The following is a 22,210-nucleotide window of genomic DNA, read 5'->3' as shown; positions in this document are numbered from 1 at the left end:
TGAATGGGTGCAGAATATAATTTTTTGCCTGAAGTGTCCTATTCCAAATACTTTTTCAGACACTCTTTCATTATCTGATATATCTAAACCCTTCTAACAGAATAACAAACAGGTTTACTAAAGGAGATTTATTAAGACTCTAGCACAATTTTGTTCCATTAAAAAAAGCTGGCAGTTTCAACAGTTATACACATCTATCTAACAGTAACACTGAATGGTCTTAGCCTCAGTTCTCTATTCCACTTAAACAGTAAAGGGCTACAGCAGAATCTGTCTCTCGGATGGAGACACCTCCTATATATGTTAGTATTACTTGGAATGACAGTATATTATAAATTTCAGCCTCTACTTTTAATTACAAAATGAACAAACAGCAGCCTATTATAAATAGCCTATTATATAAGCCTTAATTACATTCTGGGTAGCTGCAAGGTGCGAGAGACATACAAATATGGTGAATATCTATGAAAAGAAAGAGATATAACAGGAATTCAAATCTTAAATAAAAAGAGCCCAGCTAAGGCAGGTTAACTCCATGTTTAAGGAGCCGCAGACGGGCTTTTCTGGGTAGTGAGAAGGCACTATCCTGAGGATCAGGACTTCCCGAGTTTCTGACAGGTGTTCCCTGCTGGAGAAAATATGTCTCCTGGGCCGTGGTACGGGTTCCATACACTGCCGAGCTGGCGTTCCTGTAATTCAAGACATTAACACAATGCTTACATGACTGAAATGTGCATCAATTATTAATAACACTTATGTTAGATGTTTAAACTGTTCACATTAACAAATTAATCCCAAATAAATCAAACAGGATATACATGTCAAATATTGTCAAATTACACATTAAATTATAAAAATGGCTGAACATGCATTCACACACACACACACACACACACACACACACTAACCTGACAATGGCTTCCTGTAGTGTGTCTAAGCGTGAGAAATGTGAATGGACCAGCTTAGTGGCCTTCACAAAGGCCTGATCCTGGGGTCCAACGGAGCGCCCACATACATTAGCTACACATTAAATTAAAAGTCACAAACTATTTCAAGAACAAATAAAATACAGAATCATTTGCGTATGTTACCATTTTGACTGAATTGACTAAGATATTAAGATTTATAATGTTTATATGAAACAGGACTTACTAGTCAGAGTGTTTTGAATGCAGTCATAGTGAGCAAAGGTGTAGGGCCCGGGTGGGCCTGGTGTCCCAGGTGAGGTATTTCTCAAGTGAGCCTCAAGCCCGTTTAATGATGCCAAGCTGCTGTGATGCTGAAGTGGTAGGAGAGAATATTTTTATTACAGAAACAGCTCTTGGGATTTTTATTGCTTCTGAAGGGATAGTTGGTAAAGGTAAAATTAATTAATTAATCACCTTTCCAAACCCATAAGACCTTCAGAAAATTCTGAGGGAAGTCATTATTTTTCTTTTCTTTTGGCACAAAAGTATTCTTGTAGCTTCATGACATTATGGTTGAACCACTGATGCCACATGGACTATTTCCTTACTACCTTTTTGGGCCTTGGACTTGGTAGTTGTGTTGCTGTCTGTGCAGGGTCAGAAAGTTCTCAGATTTCATCAAAAATATCTTCATTTGTGTACCAAAGATGAAAGGAGGTCTTATGGGTTTGGAACAACATGAAGGTAAGTAATTAATGACAGAATTTTCATTTTTGTGTTAACTACTCCTTTAAGTGTGTCTCAACGTTTCCATATTTACCAAAGATGCATATTTCATCAAAAATAAAGTTACATTTTGTTGTATAAAAGTATTAATTTCCTTTAAAAAAAAATCATACTGATTCCAAACCCCAAAATATATATTGGGGCTTCACAGACTCATTAAAATTAATGCAATTAATATAACAGTTCACCCCAAAGAATGAAAAATTGCTGAGTATTTACTTACCATCAGGCCATCCGAGATCCTCTGCAGTGAATGGGTGCCATCAGAATGAGAGTCCAAACAGCTGATATAAACATCAAAATAATCCACCATTAATCCACACGACTCCAGATTCCATATGACACTGGACTTTGATGTAAGAAGACAATAGGGGATGGACGTTGTGATGTTTTTATCAGCTGTTTGTACTCTAATTCTGACGGCACCCATTTACTGCAGAGGATCCAAGTAATGTAATGCTAAATTTCTCCAAATCAGTTCTGATGAAGAAACAAACTCAAGTACATACATTCTGGATGGCCAGAGAGTGAATAGATTTTCAGAAAATACAATTCTTTTGTTAAGCATTCCTTAAATATGTATGATATATTTTAAATTGACACGAACTAATTTTTCTTACCACTTCATCTCTGGCGGAGGGGTCTGTGTTGAACTCAGGCTCGACCAGCAGGGCCAACACCAAACCTTTGACTCTATGCTGGTATAATAGAGATGGCACGAGAGAGGTGTCTGCTAGGCTCTCATGTGGTGAGGGGGTGTTTGTGGGTTCATATTTCTTCTTGAGTTTCCTATTGACTTGTTTGCTCTTTGATTTTGCCTCTTCCTCAGTTTCTTCTTGGAATGTTCCATTTTTATTGATCACATGATTGTTAACATCCAGTTTATTTTCTTCACTTTTCATCAGGTTGCCAAGGTCAGATTGGTTGTCAAGAAAGTTTGACTGCTCATTGCCATTGGCGAGGGCCTTGATTTCTTCACTCTGAATGTCCTGATCTGAATGTTCTGACCCCGAGTTTGCATCTATACCCTGCTTTATGTTCAGGCCTGCCAAGCTTTCTTCCACCGCACACAAGTTGGTCCCGTTAGATGTGCTGAGGTCATGTGAGTCAGGAGCGAAATACTCTGATTGGTTCATGAGATTGGAGTTAATGGGAGTGTTAACACGTGATGGAGAAGGACTGAAACACAGTTCATCAGAGAGTGAGGAGCGAGGAGAAGATGGCACTGTCTGATAGGATGTTGGGGGACAATGTGTGGGATCGAAGCCTGAAGAGTCAGTATCTGTGGTTGGGGTGTCAGATAAAGTGCGCGACAAGAGGCGGGACTTGCTGGGTTGGCAGGAAGGTTGACTGCAGTGAGACCTGAGAATGAGAATACATATAAACACCAATGCATATTTAAAGACACCACTGTTCAAAGGTTTTGAGTCAGATTCTGTTCAAAAGAAATCAACACATTTATTAAGCATGGATATGTTGAATTGATCAAAGGTGACAGCAGAGACATTTTCAGTTACATTGCTGTCTTTGCAGGCTCTTAAATGTAATAAAAAAGATCTTAATTTGGCTTAGGAACCACATGAGTGTGAGTAATTAATGGCAGAATACACTTCTTGATTTGTACCTGCATGCTCTATCCACTGGGGGGCAGCGGAGCATGTGCAGTTCAGTGGGCATCAGGAACACCTGTGTGGTAACTGTGGAAGAGGAGGGTGAGCCCACCGATGAGCTCAGGCCATTGGCCATCACCTGGAAATCCTGTAATGAGAAATAAGAAAAATACACAAGGATATGTTCGGTATCAGGAAACACCATCAGGAGTCACCATGAACTTGTTTGTACCTGGCTGTACGTTTGCGTCTCATACGCCATCACCTTCACTGTCAGCGCAAGCGGCATCTGGGTACTAACCACCCTATACAACAAAGACATGTCTATCTAAATTGCTTTAACCACTTGGAATTTAGCCTTGCTTTAGCCATTTGGAAAAAACATTTATGGGAAACAAATGTTCTTCTGCAGTGAAAGCTCACCTGCCCCTGTAGAGGATACAGCCCGCCAAGACCAAAGGACATCGCTGACATGCCTGAAGAATAAGAGCAGCCTTCAGCAGCAGCAGAGGGTCAATCTGATGCAGTGAGGAGTGAGGAGTAATGAGAAGTGACCATTCAAAAACAGGCTTGGGAAAATCATTCATAATGAACATTAGGACAGGATGCTTTGCTCAGGGCTTGCTATTGCAGGACTGACTGACTGACTGAATGAATTTAATATGTTTTGTTGCACACCGTTAATGTAATAAGCACGGTAAGTTTACCATCTCTTTAGAATAATTCCACTCATACTTACATGCGTGGAGTCAATGGTCCTCAAGCAGCTGAAGATGTTGTGCAGCTCAGTGGAGCCGCCCTGCAGGTGACAGAGATATCTGGCCCATCGTAGAGCCAACTCCTCTTTACTGTACAACTGTGTTAAGTGCAGTAAAACAACATACATGTGGAAGTGGTCTGATATGGTATTAACATTTAATAGATATTGTTCAAAATGTAGAGGTCTGTAAGATTTTTTTTTTTATTGTCGAATGAAGCAGGGTTATTATACCTGACAAAGTAAAACCATTAAAAACATTTCCGTTTTAAACTTGAATTGAAAATGTAAATTTTATTTTAGCTAACTGCCATTACAATATTTCAGATTTTGGTATTTACCACTAATTACTACAATAGGTAGAAAATAAACTTAAAATTAATGTCTACATATTTTAAAAATACAACAAAAATGTAATATTGCAAAATATGATTGCAATTTGGAAATATCTCTTTTCTATTTTAAGATGCCAAAGCTGATTTTTCAGCATCATCGTCATCCAGTCATCAGTGTCACATGATCTATCAGAAAAAAATTCTAATATAGGCTACTGATTTGGTGATCAAGAAACATATTTTATTCAGAATTTCTGTGGGGGCCATGATACATTTTTTTTTTGTCAAGACTCTTTTATGAATTAAGTTTTGAAAAGAACAGAACTTATTTATATTATTATTATATATTATTATTATTATTTATTTTTTCAAAAAAAAAAAAAAAACCTCACTGAGCCAAAACTCCAAATATATATTCAGGTTAGATCATAATCTCATAATCAATGAACAGAACCTGGTAGCTGTGATGCACAGGTCCATTGTAGAAACAGAAGAGGGCAATCAGCTGATCAAGTAAGTCACACACACTCACATCAGGAATGTCAGCCACACAGCTCAATGCCTGGAACCCAGAGAAAGATCCCATTCAAGAGAGTTGTAAAACCACCATAAAAGCACACTGAAATTTTGCTTTCAGTCAAACCAAGTTTGCATCGCTCTGTTCCAAAGCCTTGGCTTTATTTAAGTCAGGAGGTACTAGGCACCAGGACATTAGGTTTTGTAATGTCATTACCCAAAGACAAAATATTATCTTACCCAAAGAAAGTTATCCTCCATGCGGACTGCATATTTGCTTTTGCGCAGGCGAAGCAGACGTACAGGAGATGAGGACAGCTCAGATACACAACGACACACACCGGCCAGCTGGCCACAAAGCAGCTCTTGTTGGTCTATTGGTGTCTGCCACAGTACAAACACCATCATGCTTATGTATATGAAGTATTATTAAGGTCGTCTTTTAAAGCAGCTGTGTTAGAATAGTGTTTTGGAAGGTGCAGTTGCTTCTTCATGCTTTAAACAAAATCTAAATCATTTTCTTTAATAATTATATCAATATGAACAGGACGTATGTCTTACATCCTCAGGAGAGAAATAGTAAATCCCATCTCTAGTCAGGTCACCCTCCTCTTGAACCTTTGAACTATCGTAGAGGAAGAATAAGCTGCATTTGGAAATATGATAAAATACATAAGCAGTACAGTTAGCCATTGAGCCAAGCCTCTTGCCTTCCAGTATTACTGTTAAAATTGAGGAAATTGATAAAGAACGGTTTTCTATTGATGTTAAGCATAGCATCTCTAAACATGTATAATGCACTGGACAATGAGCATTCTGTTCTTCATGACCGCACTTATGGGTCACACTGTAAGGGGCATCTTAGGAAACGGCAAGCTGTAAAAGTCTACAACATATCACTTTGTTTAAAAAACGACTGTAAAGGTTTACACACTGAATATTATTCTCACCGTCTGGAATGAGTCAAAGTTGCTGTCTCTGCCATTGGTGATCTGTTGAAAGAGAAGCAATCCAGTTAAAAGAAGTGTTCACACTTCACACAAAAAAAAAGAAAAGGAACTCAGCTTCTGGCCATCCAAGATGTAGTTAAGATTGTTTCTTCATCTGAACAGATTTGGAGAAATGTCGCATTTCATCACTTGGATCCTCTGCAAGTGAATGGGTGCCATCAAAATGAGAGTCCAAACAGCTGATAAAAACATCACAGTAATCCAAAAGTAATCCAGACGTCTCCAGTCCTTCAAAACTAATCCACCATTAAGACTTTTTATCATTTTAAACCAGTGCTTTTGGCCAAATTACCAGTCCACAATCCATAACAATAACAACTCCAATGAAAAAGTCCATCCCCTGTTGTCTTCTCACATCAAAGTCCACTGTCATATGGAATCTGAAGTGTTGTGCATTATTTGTGAATAATTTTTATGTTTATATCAACTGTATGTCTGAGCTGCAGTGCACAACAATGGGTGCCATCAAAATGAGTCCAAACCACTGATAAAAACATAATAATCCATATGTGATCCACACAACTCTAGTCCATTTGTCAACATTGAAATGCTGGGTGTTTCCAATAATGAAATAAATTATGAAAGTGTTTTGACATTAAACTGTTGCTTCCAGCTAAAATACGAGTCCTCTATCCATAATATTGATTTATACAGTGAAAAAGTAATCTTGTCTGAATTAGGATAGAAATAAGCATAGATATTTGCCATTCACAAGCACAAACAGTCTAAAACTGTTCTAACCAAATATATCAGTGGATTTTGTTGAGAGTGGACAACATATAATCGACTTTTTGTTAAAATAGTCCATGGGACAGCAGTGGTTCCATCGTAATTTAACAAAGCTACAAGAAAACTTTTTGTGCACGAAGAAAACAAAAAAATGGCATGAAACTCTTGTGAATGGCAGCAGACAGTTACCAATTGTTGAATAAAGTAATTGCTCACCCTCACATCATTCCAAAAACATAAGGCCTTGATTCATCTTTGGAACACAAATTATTATATTTAAGATGAAATCCGAGAGCTCTCTGACCCTCCCATAAATAGGGTCCTACAGTCAAGGTCCAGAAAGCTACCAAGAATATCGACAAAAGAGTCCATGTGACATCAGTGGTTCATCCATTTTTGTTGCACAAAAAAAAAAAAAAAAGACTTTATTCAACAATTCTTCTCCTCCGAAACATTATTGTACCATTTTGGAGAATATCATAGATTTCAGAGACAAGAGAGCTATTGGATTTCATAAAAAATATCTTAATTTGTGTTCCAAAGATGAACGTAGTAAACACATTGTTAAAATAGTCCATGTAACACTAGTGGTTCCACCGTAATTTAACAAAGCTACAATAATACTTTTTGTGCACAAAGAAAACAAAAACATGGCATGGTACTCACATGAATGGCAGCAGATGGTGACAAATTGTTGAATAAAGTAATCATTTATTTTTAGTTTGTGCACAAAAAGTATTCTTGTTGCTTCATAAAATGGCGGTTGAACCACTGATGTCACATGGACTTGGTATTTTAATGATGTCCTTACTACATCAATAAATGTGTTCATTTATTTTTATAAATTTGTTATGTCGGATCACTACTTTTCTGGGCCTTAAAAATGTCAGTTGCGTTGCTGTATATGTAGGGTCAGAAATGTCTTAAATTGTATGAAAAATAACATCATTTGCGTTCAAAAGATGAACAAAGGTCTTACGGTTTGGAACAACATGAGGGAGAGAAATTAATGACAATATTTTTCAGTATGGGTTTCTTTATTACAAACATAATGTAGCTTTTTATTTCACAAGATGCTGGCATGTGGACTGGAGACAGGTGAATTACATGTGGATTGCTGTGATGTTTGTATAAGCTGTTTGGACTCTCATTCTGACGGCACCCATGTACTACAGAGGATCGATTGGTGATAAAGTGATGTAATGCTAAATTGATCCAAATCTGTGGATCTTGGATGGCCTGCGGGTGAATACATTTTCAGCTAATTTTCATTTTTGAGTGAGTTCCTATATCTTTGGCATACCACAAAATATGGTTATTTATGCTTAGAACAAATAGGGAAGGTAATACAAAACCAAAGCACTGCATGGCAACTGGTCCAACAGTCTGAGACCACAAACCTGGGAATAAGCTGTCAAGATTTTTACTTACATTTTCAAGTCAAACATTATGCCCGTCACTCCTTACCATTTCGTTAAGAACTCAAGTCAATGTTTAAATAAACATAGCTTTCATTTTAATGATCGCTATTTTGTATTTGCCTTGTATGTGATTTTCGTATAAGTAACTTGAGAAAATTTCTCGAATTCACACGTCAATGTACAAATACAGAGGTAGACATGCTCGTTCCTCAACCCTCGGTGTAAATACAGTAAATAAAACCTTTATTGTGGCACTCATTAAGCGTAATATGAGTAACCAATAAATGTATCATTTAACCTTGTAAATACTTTCAGAAATACTTTTGTTTTGACAGGAGATACTTATTCAAATCAAGTAAATGATGTGGATCATTCTTAAATCAGGCTGGGTATCGCTCACTAGCGAGGTTCATTCAACTGCTGTCAAGATGAACACGCCAAATACATATAGTTTAAATGTGATGATGATTATCCGTTTCAATGGGAAATTAGTATTATCTTAGAAAGATACTCCACATTAATAGCAGTAGCTTGTGTTTGTTTATATACCCAGGTTAGACAACGTATGCTTGCGCTTGGTTGAGCACGCAATGTAGAGACAAGTCCTCCATGTTTTGTGTATGTGCAACAAGAACAGATACAGCTATTATTTCCACTCACCGTCAGCGGGTTGAATGAAGTTTACATAAACTTTAAGCATGACACCCAACTTCAGCTGTGTTACTGAGTCCCACTCACCTAAAGATTCATTTTCGCTTAGAGAATTCTGTTAACTATTTCACGAGGAAGCAAATACCAGTAATATATTCAGCATACACGGAAACTGATAAGATCTCATGCTTCATGATGCCATTAAATTTCGTTTTTGTGAAGGAATGTGTCACAAGAGTAAAGTCATGTGAGAGTGTCTTGATAGTACGGCGAGCCTGGAGGAACAAACGGCATTTCCTTCTCCATTTTAGCCTTTAATTTCTGAGTAAGCAATACATATATACACAATTTTTATAATGTACATTTTAATATTTGCATATTTTTTTAGTCTCCTGCACCTATGGACAGAATACACACTCCATTAAACCGTTAACCGTTTAATTTGTTTTTGCTTTTATGCATTTCTCTTCTATAATGTATATCTATAATGCCGCATTTAAACACTAGCAAATCAGTGTATCCCAGCAGGATCTGACTACTTCAATCACTCCCTTCAAAAAATTTGACTTCTGATATGGTTTATAATTTAACAAATAGACTTTTATTTATTTCAGATTAAGCAGTTAAGGTGATACAGTGGTCCTTAAGTAAATGTAACTTTCCATAAGGTACTTCCACTAGGTGTGGAGAGCACAGAGGCAAGATAAACATGTTGATGCTATGTAAACTGAAAAAAAAAAAGAGGAGTGGTCCAGAGAAATGAGAGGAGACGGAGGGCTTTCTGGTCCCTGAAGGAGAGATCTGACAGAGCTTCAGACAGCTTTCAGTGATCATGCTGCTCGTAGCCGTCAGGGAGGGCATTGACGTGGGGGTTGTGGAAGAGCGACTTGGAGCCGTCACCCCATGGGAAACGCTGATGTATGCGTGAGGAAGAGAGAAAAGAGATTGTTTGACTAACAACATAAGCATACCGATTTTTCAATTAATACACAAATGTTCACAAAACATTTTCATACATTCAGAAGTTTTAGTAAAATATGTAGATACTTTTTTTCTTATTTGTATCAGACATGTGATCAGTTTTCTGTATTCAAACAGACAACAAAATAGTAGTTAGAATTATTAATATTTTAATGTTTATTGCTATAACACTATTGTTTTGTAAAAATAAAAGATTTGGAAGAAAAATGTAAAAATTCATAAACGTTTTTAAAATTTTGGGAAGATGGTTTACATATAAATGTAAAGAAACTGAACAGAGCTGCTGACAGGTGGTATTGATTTGCAGAGAAAAAAAAAATCCTCTGATTTGTATAATTACTGTGGGTCTTACAGTACTTCATTCCTTATAAGAATTGTTAAATGTATGCATATACAGGAAACAATTACAATGATAAATAGCAAAAGCCGAAACTATGGAAATTATGTATTTTTAAAACTACCATTTTACTGATTATTAGCTCTTACATTAAATATTTTGAATCTGCATTAATGACTACAATAGAACTACACTACATCAGTATATACAGTTCAAGCACAATTAAGCTATAAAATGTGTTACAATGTCATAACATTTTCTTTTTAAATTTTGTCATTTGAATCCTTAACAAATGCATTTAACAATTGTTGTTATAATCTTATTACCCCCTCCCAAATAACCATTAAAATATAACTAGTACATTGTACAATATCGAGAACATCAAAGCGTAAAAATATCAAAAGATATTTTCCTAGCTATATTTCTCAGCATTACCTACCAAAAACATTCACATTTCTAAGTACTGATATATGCATTGCATTTGGTTGCGGTGTGTGAGGTCACAGCCTCATTCCTGGAGGCCCTCTAAGGTCTCGATGACAGTACACCCAGATCTTAAATGCCAGATAAACCAGCCATTCTTACATTTATTTTATTTGGGGGTGGAGGTGAATCATGTTTCTTGGCTTTCAAATGTGATGCTCAGCTTTAGCTGACAAAAAAAAAAAAAAATACCAATTTCAGCCCATTGATCTTCAGTGACATTGATATTCAAGACCAATGACAAAGTTTACAGTGTTAAGTAGTAATAAAACAAAACCCCACAAGTAAAGCGGACTTTTAAAATGCAATACTTCCGTTATTTAAAATCATATGCCCAGACTCCACTGAACCTTCATATGTTCTTTTCATTAAAAAAACAAACTCCCGCCAGCCTCATGTTAAAGACCCTTTAAATGTGTTTTTAGTGTAAAGCCTGGGTGTTTTCACCTTGCTGCGGATGCGCAGGTGGCTGTAGGGAATGAACTCGGGCTGCTCATGCTGGTGTTGTTGAGCCCTGAGGTACATGTTCAGCATACACACAGCGACTCCGGGCAGCGCCACCACAAACGACAGGATCTTCCAGGTCTTGGCTGCATTAACATGTATCAGCAAGAGACACGTTATGATTTTTTTTTACCTGACACGTGTAGACATTTCCATAATAGAGAAGTCACTTTAACTGGTTCACACCCTAGTCATTTGCAAACTTATTCATCTATGTAACGTTAGTCAGCAAAAGACAACTTACTTAATATTCGCTACCTTACTAGTGTTACACAAAAGTCTGAACCAACTGCCATTCTGCAGTTTTATGCTAACGACTGAACAACATTAGTCAGCCATTCGCGTCACTTCCACAAGGTCAAAACGTAGAGTAGCGGCTGTTCGTAACGGTTGGTCGTTTTATTAGGGCGTCTCTTTGAGGTTATTCAGAGTTGGTTACTGACCTGCTTGCTCGCCGTGAGCCGCTGCAGCCGACAGCTGACGGGTTTGGGTCAGCGCAGCGGACTTTAGGAGCTTCTGGGACAGACGTCCGATCGCGGCCATTTTTGCGTAGCCTCGAACAGCAGCGGCGGAAGAAGTTTTAAAGCGGCTGCTGGAGCTGGAGATTGACGCGCCCGCCATCTAGTGACGGGGAGGTCCAACAACAGCTCTATCAGACTAGTGTTGGTGATTTTGATTTATGAGTCAGTCAAATCTTTCGTATCCATTCACTCAACTGATTCATCAGGATCAACAGGTTACGTCTCTTTTTTGTTCTGAGTTTATGATTCAGGTCGAAATGGATTTTCAGGAAGACGTCAGAAGAACCATGAACACTACTGTAGGTTACTTTTCACTCATTTTAGGAAAGCTGTAGCAAGTAGAGGGCAAAACCTGTAAAGGTAAAAAAAAGACATGAATTTTAATGCAGCATAAAGAAATCCACAGGAAAAACATGCTCATTTTTTTTTTACTTTTTAATAAAAGTTTAATCAAATTCTTTTTTTTTTTTTTTTTGCTTATTATTATAACAATTTATAATAAATAATAGTAATTATTATTTCCTATTCATTTTACAGCTAATAATCACTACTGCTGTATGTTTCTGAATATAAAATATGCCTTTTATAACATGTAATGTTGCTTTGTAAAATATCATGTGGTGTAACTCCAAAACCTGAATTCTAAAAAAAAAAAAAAAAAAAAAAAAAAAAAATTATACACAGGCTACATATATTCAAAGTGGGTTAAAAAAATCTTGGTTTATTAATTGATGGTCTTTTTTTGCATTTTTTTTAATTGCAACTCTTCAACTCAAACGATTCATTATACAAACAGCAACAGAGTGATTTTAGCTATGTCATTTTAATTGTGTTGTGTCATTTATGTTAGCCTATTTGAATTGTATTTAGTAATTTTTACACTTTTTCTTCTTTTTTGTCTTCTTGATGTGAATAAAACTGACTCACTGACTCAATCATGAAGTGATAAACAAACAAAGCAGATCCTCTTTAACAAACATACAGTGGAGATCGAAAGTTTGGGCACCCCTTGCAGAATCTGTGAAAATATGAGTAATTTTCAAAAAATAAGAGAGATCATAATAAATGCAGGTTATTTTTTATTTAGTACTGTCCTGAGTAAGATATTGTGCATAAAAGATATTAACATTTAGTCCATAAGACAAAAAAAATGCTGAAATTATTAAAATAACCCCACTCAAAAGTTTGGAAACCCTTGGTTCTTAGTACTGTGTTCTGTTACCTGATGATCCTCGACTGTCTTTCTGTTTTGTGATGGTTGTGCATGAGTCCCTTGTTTGTTCTGAACAGTTAAACTGAGCAGCGTTCTTCAGAAAAATCTTTAAGGTCCTGCAGATTCTTCAGTTTTCCGGTATCTTTGCATATTTGAACCCTTTCCAGCAGTGACTGTATGATTTTGAGATACATCTTTTCAGACTGAGGACATTTGAGGGACTCAAACACAACTATTTAAAAAGATTCAAACATTCACTGATGCTCCAGAAGGAAACAAGATGCATTAAGAGCTGGGGGTGAAAACTTTCAGAATTTGAAGATCAAGGTAAATTGTACTTAATTTGTGTACCGGGAAACATACAAGTATCTTCTGTTGCTTACGAAGGGCAGAACTAAATGGAAAACAATTATATTTCAACAAAATAAGACAAATTTGGCCATCTTCATCATTTTCAAAAGTTTTCACCCCCCAGCTCTTAATGCATCTTGTTTCCTTCTGGAGCATCAGTGAATGTTTGAATCTTTTTAAATAGTTGTGTTTGAGTCTCTCAAATGTCCTCAGTGTGATATGATGCATCTCAAAATCATAAAGTCACTGCTGGAAAGGGTTCAAATATGCAAAGATGCCGGAAAACTGAAGAATCTGCAGGACCTTAAAGATTTTTCTGAAGAACGCTGCTCAGTTTAACTGTTCAGAACAAACAAGGGACTCATGCATAACCATCACAAAACAGAAAGACAGTCGAGGATCATCAGGTAACAGAACACAGTATTAACAACCAAGGGTTCCCAAACTTTTGAGTGGGGTTATTTTAATAATTTCAGCATTTTTTTGTCTTGTGGACTAAATGTTAATATCTTTTATGCACAATATCTTACTAAGGACAGTACTAAATAAAATATAACATGCGTTTAGTGTGATCTCTCTTATTTTTTGAAAATCACTTATATTTTCACAGATTCTGCAAAGGGTGCCCAAACTTTCGATCTCCACTGTATGTTCATTCAGTTCTTTCACGCAAGAGTGTTATTGTGTGTTCATTTCATTCAGTAAAACCAACCAGTGAAATACACCTTCACAGTCTGTACTCGAATGCTACTGATTAAACTGTAAGCTGTACATATGCAAATGCAATTTCTTTATTGTCCATTGTCCATTAAATGTAATCATATATTAGGCCTATACGAGATTTCCTTTGGAACACTTCATAAGTCATGCCGCTGCATTTATTTTAGATCAGAGCTGACATCTGTAACTTTAAAAAGCCAACAGTAATGCGAAGAGCTCGTGCACAGTTGTTTTTCTGACTTACCACAAAGATATTTATATTTTATAGCTACTTTGTCATGCATTTCTGGCATCTGTGATGTTCTTGGCGGAAAACCCTGAACTTTGGTTTGGCTGGGTGGAGAGGACCAGCCCCTCTGGCGTCATCCTGCCATTCCACACAGTCTTCACTTTCCAAGCTGTGCCATGGAAAACTCTGTGTGTCGCAAGGAAACAAGCTGATCAGTAAGTTGAAGTTTTCTTAAAGATTATTTACGCTTTGATGATTAAAAAACTGGAATTCAGAGTGTTTTCTCATTGTTTATGTGTTTATGCTTACAACAGGCTATTGCATTTTTTGCATTGAATGTAACAGATATATTGTGATGTATCTGAACCTCTAGCCTATTTCAGAGAACTTTGCAAAAGTGGCATTGTCTCATGCATTTTCAGAATGACTTTTGTTTGTTTTTTTGGTCATTGCAATCAGGCTATAGGCTGACCTCAAGCAATGCAGTCAAACAAACTCTCGGACGATGTGGAGGGAAATCCTGACAGGGTGGATCCCTTCTACCAGCAAGGCAAGTAAAGTAGTATCATTGTAGCTTATTATAGCAGAGACAGTGGCTATGGGTGTCGGCTGCTCAAACAATAGAAAGAAGATTCAAGTCCAGGTCGGAGTTATCTAAACTGAAATAAATAAAAAAACAAATACTCCTATCTGCTCATATCAGTCTATCAGGAATTTATTAATTGCATAACATATTGCTTTAAATAGAAATGTGAGCTAAATGACAAGCAAAATGGTACAATGGTACATAAGCTCATCTAATGGTGTTTGCTTTTGATATGTCTGATTGAAATTTTGCTATAAACTATTGACGTTTGTTTATTCACTGTAATATTCAGGCAAAGTGGCTTGTGTCATGTTCACGGTTCTACTCCTACTTTCATTCATGGTAATAGGAATCGTAACAGGTCTCAACTGTAAGTCCGATTTATAATGTCTCTCAGCAAATTTTTATGGGTTAATCATTGTGTAACTGGTTTGTTTTTCATTTAACATCCTCTAGTCAAGAAGTCTTCACAAGAGGATCAGACCAGAGGTCTTCTTTCTGATGATATTACACCCATCCCATTCCAGTACAACGGTGACAGAGGTAAGAAATGTAAAAAAAAAAAAAAAACTTTTTAAAATGAATACAACTGGCATATTATAATTATAACAATTTTTACATTGTAAGCAAGCTGTGTCTTTAATAGTGTGGTTTGTTTTCTTAAATACAGGGCTCTGCTCGGATGGTTGGGTTTTATATAGGAACTCCTGTTATTTGATAATGAATGTTTATGGGACATGGGAATTATCAAAGTCTTTATGCCACAACTCTGGGGCGCACTTGATGGTTGTGAACAGTGAGGAAGAGCTGGTAAGAACATGAGTTTATAATTCCATCTACATTTACCTTTCTGTTCAAAAGTTCTGTTTCAGTAAGTTCTTTTTTTTATTATTCTTTTTTTTATTTAAGAAATTAATAATTTTATTGTTGAAAAGTGACAATAAAAGCATTTTTAAAGAATTTCTATAAAATTTAAGAATCCTGAAAAAAAAAAAAATACAAAAAAAAAATACAAAAATATTAAGACATGATAATGATAATAAGACATGTTTGTTAAGCAGTAAATCCGAATATAAGAATAATTCCTAAAGGATCATGTGACACTGAAGACTGAATAATGATGGGGAAAATTCAGCGTTCCCATCACAAGAATACATATTTTAAAATATATTAAATAAGAAAGCACTTATCTAAAATTGTAATAATATTTATCTCTGTTTGTATTGTATTTTGATTAAATAAATACAGACTTGATGAAGCACATTGTTGCCTCTTTATTTCAGGAGTTCATTTCAAGAGTGGTTCAGAAGAGGGCTGACTATTGGATTGGTCTCAAGAGAGACAAAATGGGCCAGTGGTCCTGGATTAATGGAGATAATTATTATTCAAATCCACAGTAAGAAATCATTGGCGTACATTATAAGCATGTGTTTTAAGCTGTCTGTAACTATTTTTAAAAGTTATGAAAAACAGAAGTGATAACATACCAAACAGATCAAAACTTTTTCTGACTCCTTGCGTTTTGTGTTCTTTTCAGTTTCTGGGATGAAAATCAACCTTCTCATTGGGATACGGAGTCCTGTGCTCACTTAACAGGATCTGACACGGTGCATCGAAAACTGATGCATGAGGCTGACTGTCACAGACAACTGTATCACATTTGTGAACGCAAACTAGAGAAAGGCATGCGGTAGGAAACGTGACCATCATGTCAACAGTATTAGGCTGACCTAAACCTAGCTCTGGACATGCTCCTTCTGAGTTTATAGATTGTTTGTGAACTACTTGCCTGACTGTTGCACATTTAATGTACTTAAATGCTTTTCATAGTCACTTTTTATAGTGTTCCAGTGTACAGTCCTGTTAAATGAACACATGCAGTTAATTAAAATGTTCACTAAAATGAATAATTTGTTTTTTTAATATTTGACACAATTTAACTGAAGAGATCAATTAATAATCATAATCATCCTAATTATTATGCAGTCATAATCAGTTATGTAATTAATCGAAATCCAGGGTTAGATTTAAAGTAATGCTGACCTCTTTTGGTGAGATGGATGAACTGCAAGTGGAGCTTGCAGATAGACATCTTTAGTACAATAAGCATAACCTCTTACTGTTGCAGGTGACTTTATTTGTATGAGAATGAGTAGACTTCAGTGTAGAGGTCGTATAAGATACCCCAGCAGTCTTCCTGTTGCCATGAATCAGAATAACACTGATCAAGCCTGAGAAAACTCTTCATTTATGCACAAAACCTCTTAGGTTTGACTGACAAAACTGATTCAAATGAATAATTCAGTGTCTCTGTAACTGATTTAAATCTGACCTTTTCCACAGTAGCATCAGTTGAACTTGTAGAGAACAGGGAGCACGGGGCATTTGCAACACACACGGTTTAACCAATTAGGTTAAATAACTAATTACTATATACTTTTAAGTATATATGTTTTACATTTGACATTCATTTACACATTTTAGGAACAATATGCAATTTTCAAAATAACCTCAATTTAATGTGGGAAATCATTTTTGAATTTAAGACAAAACAACAACAACAATAAGAAATGTGTTGCAACACTCTCTGCACTTAATTTCTCTCTACAATCTTTTCATATGCAGTTTTCTGACTTTAGGTCTTGTTGGAAGAAATACTACACCCAAAAATAAACATTGTCATCATTTTCTCACACAAATGTCATTCCAATCCTGTGTGACATTCTTTCTTTAACAAAACACAAAATGAGTCCTTCAGTTGTATGGAGCAAAAAAAGGCTTAAACAAATTTAGGGGGTAAAGAGTTACAGTGATTTTTTTTTTTTTTTTTTTTTTTTTTTTTTTTGGTGTAGTATCCTTTATAGTATTCCCAGAAAATATTTGATCTAATAATCAAACAACAGGACCAGTAGTTAGTTAATAATTCAATTCACACTCACTAATAAATAGTTTGTTAAAATTTGTTTTGCAAATTACATTCAATATGTGTATATGTTAAATATTTGCTTAGCCTACATAATAAAATATAATTAATTAAAGAAATAAGCTGGAGTTTAATTGTGGAATATATCTGAAGTGTACTCACATGGGCAGACTCACACTCAGGATCACAACAGGAAAGTGTTCATGTGAAGACTAGATGAACAAGTGTTAGCCGCCATTGATTTATAGGTCTGTAACTTATTTATATAACCTTGAAGGGCGGAACACATTGATAAGTGTGAATTATACACTTAAGATATGCTAATATATGTGCATACGCACACATAAGAAGTGCTCAAATGTACAGTTGCTGAGATTGTTACAGTTTTGTGCAAGTTGAGTGTGTGTGTCTGTGTGTGTGTGTGTGTGTGTGTGTGTGTGCTTAGATTTATGGGAACGTCAGCATATGTTTGTCATTTTGTGTGTGTGTGTGTGTGTGCTTTGATCTGTGGGAATGTCAGCATATGTTTGTACAAGAATAATTAAGTTTTCTCAAAAACGAAAAGAAAAACAAATAAAACATAAGGCTGGGAAAAAGTTGCAAAACACTTGACTATACAGTCGTCAGCACACATAATGTTTTTTAAGTGACCAAAATGACAATAAATAACACAATTATGCTCAGTGCATACTCAGAACTCTCTAAAAGAGAAAATGAGAGGTTGTAAAAAAAGAAGTGTGCCTAATTGAATAATTGAATGGTACTCAAGACTCATGGAGACCCAAGTTCAAGACGGATTGGAATCACATTAATCCCCCGTAGTTCCTGCGTACACTCAACCCTTCTAAAAATAAAGAATATTATGATTGTTCTTACATTTTCTACAATATGCAATTTTCCTCTTTTATTTCATAAAGGATTTCATAAAAATCCTCTTTTATGAATTTACCAGAAAATATCATTCAAGCCTGGCAAACCAAAGTACACAAAGACAGAGAAAAAAAAATCACTGTAGTGCTACTTAAATGTTTGATAGGCACATAATATCAAAATGTAAATATTTTTGTATGAAAAACTTTTGTGAATATAATGTGTGACAATATCAGGTCACATGACCACCAAGTAAAAAAAATAATAAAAAAAATAATTGTCTAAAAAAAAAAAAACTATATTTTCCAAAGGGAAAAAGTAATGTACGACGTGTGAAAGTTGATTATGAAAATAATACAGAGGGTGTGGCAACATGAAGATATATTTGAAAAATTCTCCAAAAAAACACTAAATCATATTTCCAAACACCAGTTTGTGTATGATGTGTGCCATGACAATAATAACAATCCAGGGTCTTTCAGTCCAGATGGAGTGCCAAGTCCTCACACAAAGCCATTATTCTTATTACTTATAAGTTTGTATTGAACTCAAAAGATTAAAAATGCATTTTCATTTCAAGTTTGAGTCTTAAAAAAATTGCTTTGCATCAGGTTTTTGATTTAACATTTATAAATATGATTTAACATTTTTAAACCACTTATCAAAGAAAATATAGTTGTGTTTACTGTATAGATTCTTAATTTTCCCAATTAGATAACAGTAATGTGTAAAACTGTGTTTAAAAATGAGAGATCAAACTAACAAAATCGTTTATAATGAATACATTTTGGAATATTAAAAAGGTAGATGTTGGACTTTAAGAAAGAAAAAAGAAAAGAAATGGTAATAATTTAAATGCATGAATTTGCATATACCATTGAAGAAATGAATTAAATATCACCTGGAATGAACAAAAATGAACTGTTACATGCTATACCATTGTTATTTTTAATGAGACTTTAGGGACATCCTAAACCTTTATTGCATTTCAGTTCATTTGCAGTTTCCATTAGGATATTTATCGTATTCTGGGTTGTAACCCGCTTTTGCAAAGCATTCGGCTGCTTTCCTGTCACATTCACAGATGAACATCTCACACGGGCGATTCTTGTCAGCTGCAAGAAATAAAAGATCAACAGTCCACATTTTGTGCCACAAACCAGATGCAGCTCAGGTCTCAGTTACTAACAGTGCTTGCAGATAGACATGAGTGTAACATCTCACCATTGCAGGTGACTTTCTTTGCTGCTTTGTCACATGAGAATGAGTAGATTTCAGTGTAGGGGTTGTCTAAGATACCCCAACAGTCGTCATGTTGCCATGAGTCAGAATAACACAGATCATGGACCTTACAGCACCTAGAGAGACAGAGGATACTGTGGACATGAAGTTTGTTGCCTTCATTTTTTATGAACAATTATTCTGTTTTCGGATATTTGTGCTGCTTGGCTGCTGTGGAAAATAAACAAACTGTAGCCCCTTTCTTTATTGAGAAATGTGATGCATAATTAATATTCATGAGCTGCTTAATTAATATTCACATTACTATTGTGCCAAAATCTCATTATTTTCATTACGAAGGTAATGTTTAAATTTGCTGGACTGTAACACATTCTTGTCATTAAATGTTTATAACAAAAAAAGAAAGAATCACAGTATTAAAAGATATCTCTATGTTGCAATGCATACTGCCTAAAAAATAAATACATCTGTGCAACATTTGAACATTTATAATTTTTGCACTGATCATCTCAGCCTGAGAAGGCCGAAGTGTGACTGACCAAACAGATTCAGCCGATTAATTCAGTGTCCCTGCATATAACCTGATGTTTGAATCTGACCTGTCCAGTTCATCCACTGGGGTGCCCGAGCCTCCTATTCCACAGTAGCATCCATAGTCTACATAGTCCAGTATAGGCCAGCTATTAGGGTTGGTACAGATGATCATATCCCTGAACTGCCACACCGCACGGTAGTCTAGAGGCACCACCACTGTTGAACAGTGATAGTGTATCAGTGCTCATACTGATTAGCAATCTAATTATGCAATATAATTAGAATCTTATGTAAACAACAGGCTGTGGTCTTAATTATCAGCTGTTCTATACTTTCCAAACTGTCTAAAAAAAGATTAAAATGCTTTTAAAATTCAAACTTTAAAAGTTAGGAATACTACATGAACCATTTTTTATTAAATTACCCCCCCCCCCCCCCCCACACACACACACTTTCATGTTTACTTATCTAAATGGGGACATTCAATAGACGTAATGGTTTTTATACTACAAACTGTATATTCTATTGTCCCACACCACCCCTACACCTAATCCTACCCCTTACAGGAAAGTTTCTGCATTTTTACAATTTATAAAAAAAAATTTACTTTATTTTTATAACAGTTTTACAAATGAGGACATCTACAAAAGGAGATTTTGTCATGTTTAGCTCACGTTTGGGTACAAAATATGGTTAAGTAGGTACACACATACACATATATTGTAAAATCTTTAATTTACCATCTACCTTACAAAATATTTATGACATATGCATAGCAAATGTGAGAGATGTATAGCAAACATATGACTGGTTTGTGCTTCATCCAGTGTTCCATGGAGTCTAGTGAGGTCTGTTGAAACAAAGTTAGTTTTTATGACCAATTACTTTAAGTATTTTAGACTAATTATTTTCTGAATTAAAATTGTATTATCAGAGAACAAAATGTACATATCAAATATAAAATTTGAATGGGCATCCATGTTTCCACCCTGGTAGTCACTGCACTTTCTTTCTTTTTTAAAACAGTTTAGGGACAAGATGTAGTTTTCAAAATAAGTTACAGACATTGAAAAAAAATGTGTTGCTACACTTTCCACCAAAGCTCATTTCCTCTACAATCTTTTTAGCATGCACAGCTTTCTGACTTTAGATTATTTTTTTAATATAAATACTACTCACAAAAATCTAATTTTGTCATTTTTGCACCTTCATGTAAAAAAAAAAAAAAAAAAAAAAAAGAAGATTAAAAACATGAAAACCTGTATGACTTTCTTCTCCTACAGAACACAGAAAGAAGCCCACTGCATGCAAATGTATGGCTGCTTAAAAATGTTCAAACTATCTTAAAATATCAAAATATCTTCTTATGTGTTGCAAACAACAAAGCTTTTTCTGGAACATTGGGGGGTTTAATGATGACAAATTTTGTTGGGATGAAGTATCCCTTTCAATTCTGTTAAAGCATTCTCATGAAATATTATAAAGTTATAAATTAGAATATAAAGTTATTAGCTCAATTATCGAAATGACTAAATAAATCAATAAATGCTGTTTAGCAAATTATATTTAATATTTCTATAAGTTACATTTTTGGTTCGCGTAAATAATACAATATAATAAATAAAATAAAACAAGGAGCTGAATAGTGGAACATAATAAGTGTACTCACAGGTGGGCAGACTCACACTCAGGATAATAAGAGACAGAAAGGTGTTCATGGTGAAGACCTGATGAATAGTTAGCAGCCATTTATTTATAGGTCTAAAACTTATTTATATAACCTTGATGGGAAGTGCACATTGATAAGCTAACTTTGTGAATTAGAAACATAAGATATATTAATAAATATGAACACACAAGCTTCCAAAAGGCAAGTTTCTGAGATTGTTACAGTTTTGTGCAAGTTGAGTGTGTTTATGTGTTGTCTACATGTACCTACTTAAACTTATTTTGGGGACAAATTTGTACACAAAAGTGAGAAAACCTGACAAAA

The 22,210-nt window shown here is 35.3% G+C and overlaps 4 protein-coding genes across 12 annotated transcripts; 1 reads left to right on the top strand and 3 right to left on the bottom strand.

Moving 5' to 3' along the window:
* Nucleotides 1-113: 113 nt before the first annotated feature.
* On the bottom strand, nt 114-11,667 carry LOC113107473 (Hermansky-Pudlak syndrome 4 protein-like). Of its 8 annotated transcripts, none has more exons than XM_026270012.1 (15): nt 11,472-11,667; nt 10,972-11,114; nt 8,811-9,636; nt 5,863-5,904; nt 5,474-5,558; nt 5,153-5,296; nt 4,851-4,958; nt 4,044-4,160; nt 3,728-3,822; nt 3,537-3,609; nt 3,319-3,452; nt 2,315-3,056; nt 1,153-1,279; nt 909-1,020; nt 114-689 (listed from the first exon to the last, which is right to left on the bottom strand). In XM_026270012.1, the coding sequence occupies exons 4-15, from the start codon at nt 5,895-5,897 to the stop codon at nt 518-520; spliced, it is 1,944 nt and encodes a 647-aa protein (XP_026125797.1). In that variant the 5' UTR covers nt 5,898-5,904; nt 8,811-9,636; nt 10,972-11,114; nt 11,472-11,667; the 3' UTR covers nt 114-517. The 8 variants fall into 8 exon arrangements, with proteins under 8 accessions (XP_026125797.1, XP_026125800.1, XP_026125796.1 ...); XM_026270015.1 differs by having other exon boundaries at nt 5,474-5,537; XM_026270011.1 differs by having other exon boundaries at nt 8,733-9,636; nt 11,472-11,663.
* LOC113107946 (cytochrome c oxidase subunit 6A, mitochondrial-like) lies at nt 9,547-11,571 on the bottom strand. The gene is made up of 3 exons (XM_026270776.1): nt 11,472-11,571; nt 10,972-11,114; nt 9,547-9,636 (listed from the first exon to the last, which is right to left on the bottom strand). The coding sequence occupies exons 1-3, from the start codon at nt 11,569-11,571 to the stop codon at nt 9,547-9,549; spliced, it is 333 nt and encodes a 110-aa protein (XP_026126561.1).
* Nucleotides 11,668-14,120: 2,453 nt separating the features above from the next.
* Nucleotides 14,121-17,352, top strand: LOC113107478 (C-type lectin domain family 4 member E-like). 2 transcript variants are annotated; one of them, XM_026270030.1, is made up of 7 exons: nt 14,121-14,277; nt 14,508-14,612; nt 14,941-15,018; nt 15,105-15,191; nt 15,319-15,458; nt 15,932-16,044; nt 16,186-17,352. In XM_026270030.1, the coding sequence occupies exons 2-7, from the start codon at nt 14,543-14,545 to the stop codon at nt 16,340-16,342; spliced, it is 645 nt and encodes a 214-aa protein (XP_026125815.1). In that variant the 5' UTR covers nt 14,121-14,277; nt 14,508-14,542; the 3' UTR covers nt 16,343-17,352. The 2 variants fall into 2 exon arrangements, with proteins under 2 accessions (XP_026125815.1, XP_026125814.1); XM_026270029.1 differs by having other exon boundaries at nt 14,123-14,277; nt 14,522-14,612.
* A 2,018-nt stretch (nt 17,353-19,370) lies between these two features.
* LOC113107480 (phospholipase A2, minor isoenzyme) lies at nt 19,371-22,080 on the bottom strand. Its single transcript, XM_026270032.1, has 4 exons — nt 21,887-22,080; nt 20,283-20,433; nt 19,666-19,799; nt 19,371-19,556 (listed from the first exon to the last, which is right to left on the bottom strand). The coding sequence occupies exons 1-4, from the start codon at nt 21,933-21,935 to the stop codon at nt 19,435-19,437; spliced, it is 456 nt and encodes a 151-aa protein (XP_026125817.1). The 5' UTR covers nt 21,936-22,080; the 3' UTR covers nt 19,371-19,434.
* Between the last annotated feature and the right edge of the window lie 130 nt (nt 22,081-22,210).

Source organism: Carassius auratus, chromosome 8 (assembly GCF_003368295.1).
Source record: "Carassius auratus strain Wakin chromosome 8, ASM336829v1, whole genome shotgun sequence".
In the NCBI taxonomy this organism is placed as follows: domain Eukaryota; kingdom Metazoa; phylum Chordata; class Actinopteri; order Cypriniformes; family Cyprinidae; genus Carassius; species Carassius auratus.
The sequence above is the reverse complement of the archived record's forward strand: the minus strand, read 5'-3'. Positions and strand labels throughout refer to the sequence as shown.

What these genes read in the sequence shown, in the direction of transcription:
- LOC113107473 (XM_026270012.1), bottom strand. Translation starts at nt 5,897, where the DNA reads ATGGCAGAGACAGCAACTTTGACTCATTCCAGACG. An exon ending in CCAGTGGATAGAGCATGCAG is followed by an intron (nt 3,057 to 3,318) that starts GTACAAATCAAG and finishes TCTCATTCTCAG; the next exon opens with GTCTCACTGCAGTCAACCTT. An exon ending in CATTCAAAACACTCTGACTA is followed by an intron (nt 1,021 to 1,152) that starts GTAAGTCCTGTT and finishes TTTAATGTGTAG; the next exon opens with CTAATGTATGTGGGCGCTCC.
- LOC113107946 (XM_026270776.1), bottom strand. Translation starts at nt 11,571, where the DNA reads ATGGCCGCGATCGGACGTCTGTCCCAGAAGCTCCTAAAGTCCGCTGCG. An exon ending in GGCTCACGGCGAGCAAGCAG is followed by an intron (nt 11,115 to 11,471) that starts GTCAGTAACCAA and finishes ATGTTAATGCAG; the next exon opens with CCAAGACCTGGAAGATCCTG. An exon ending in ACCTGCGCATCCGCAGCAAG is followed by an intron (nt 9,637 to 10,971) that starts GTGAAAACACCC and finishes CGCATACATCAG; the next exon opens with CGTTTCCCATGGGGTGACGG.
- LOC113107478 (XM_026270030.1), top strand. Translation starts at nt 14,543, where the DNA reads ATGCAGTCAAACAAACTCTCGGACGATGTGGAGGGAAATCCTGACAGG. An exon ending in GGATCCCTTCTACCAGCAAG is followed by an intron (nt 14,613 to 14,940) that starts GCAAGTAAAGTA and finishes TGTAATATTCAG; the next exon opens with GCAAAGTGGCTTGTGTCATG. An exon ending in AATCGTAACAGGTCTCAACT is followed by an intron (nt 15,019 to 15,104) that starts GTAAGTCCGATT and finishes AACATCCTCTAG; the next exon opens with TCAAGAAGTCTTCACAAGAG.
- LOC113107480 (XM_026270032.1), bottom strand. Translation starts at nt 21,935, where the DNA reads ATGAACACCTTTCTGTCTCTTATTATCCTGAGTGTGAGTCTGCCCACC. An exon ending in GAGTGTGAGTCTGCCCACCT is followed by an intron (nt 20,434 to 21,886) that starts GTGAGTACACTT and finishes ACTGTTCAACAG; the next exon opens with TGGTGGTGCCTCTAGACTAC. An exon ending in CCAGTGGATGAACTGGACAG is followed by an intron (nt 19,800 to 20,282) that starts GTCAGATTCAAA and finishes CTGTCTCTCTAG; the next exon opens with GTGCTGTAAGGTCCATGATC.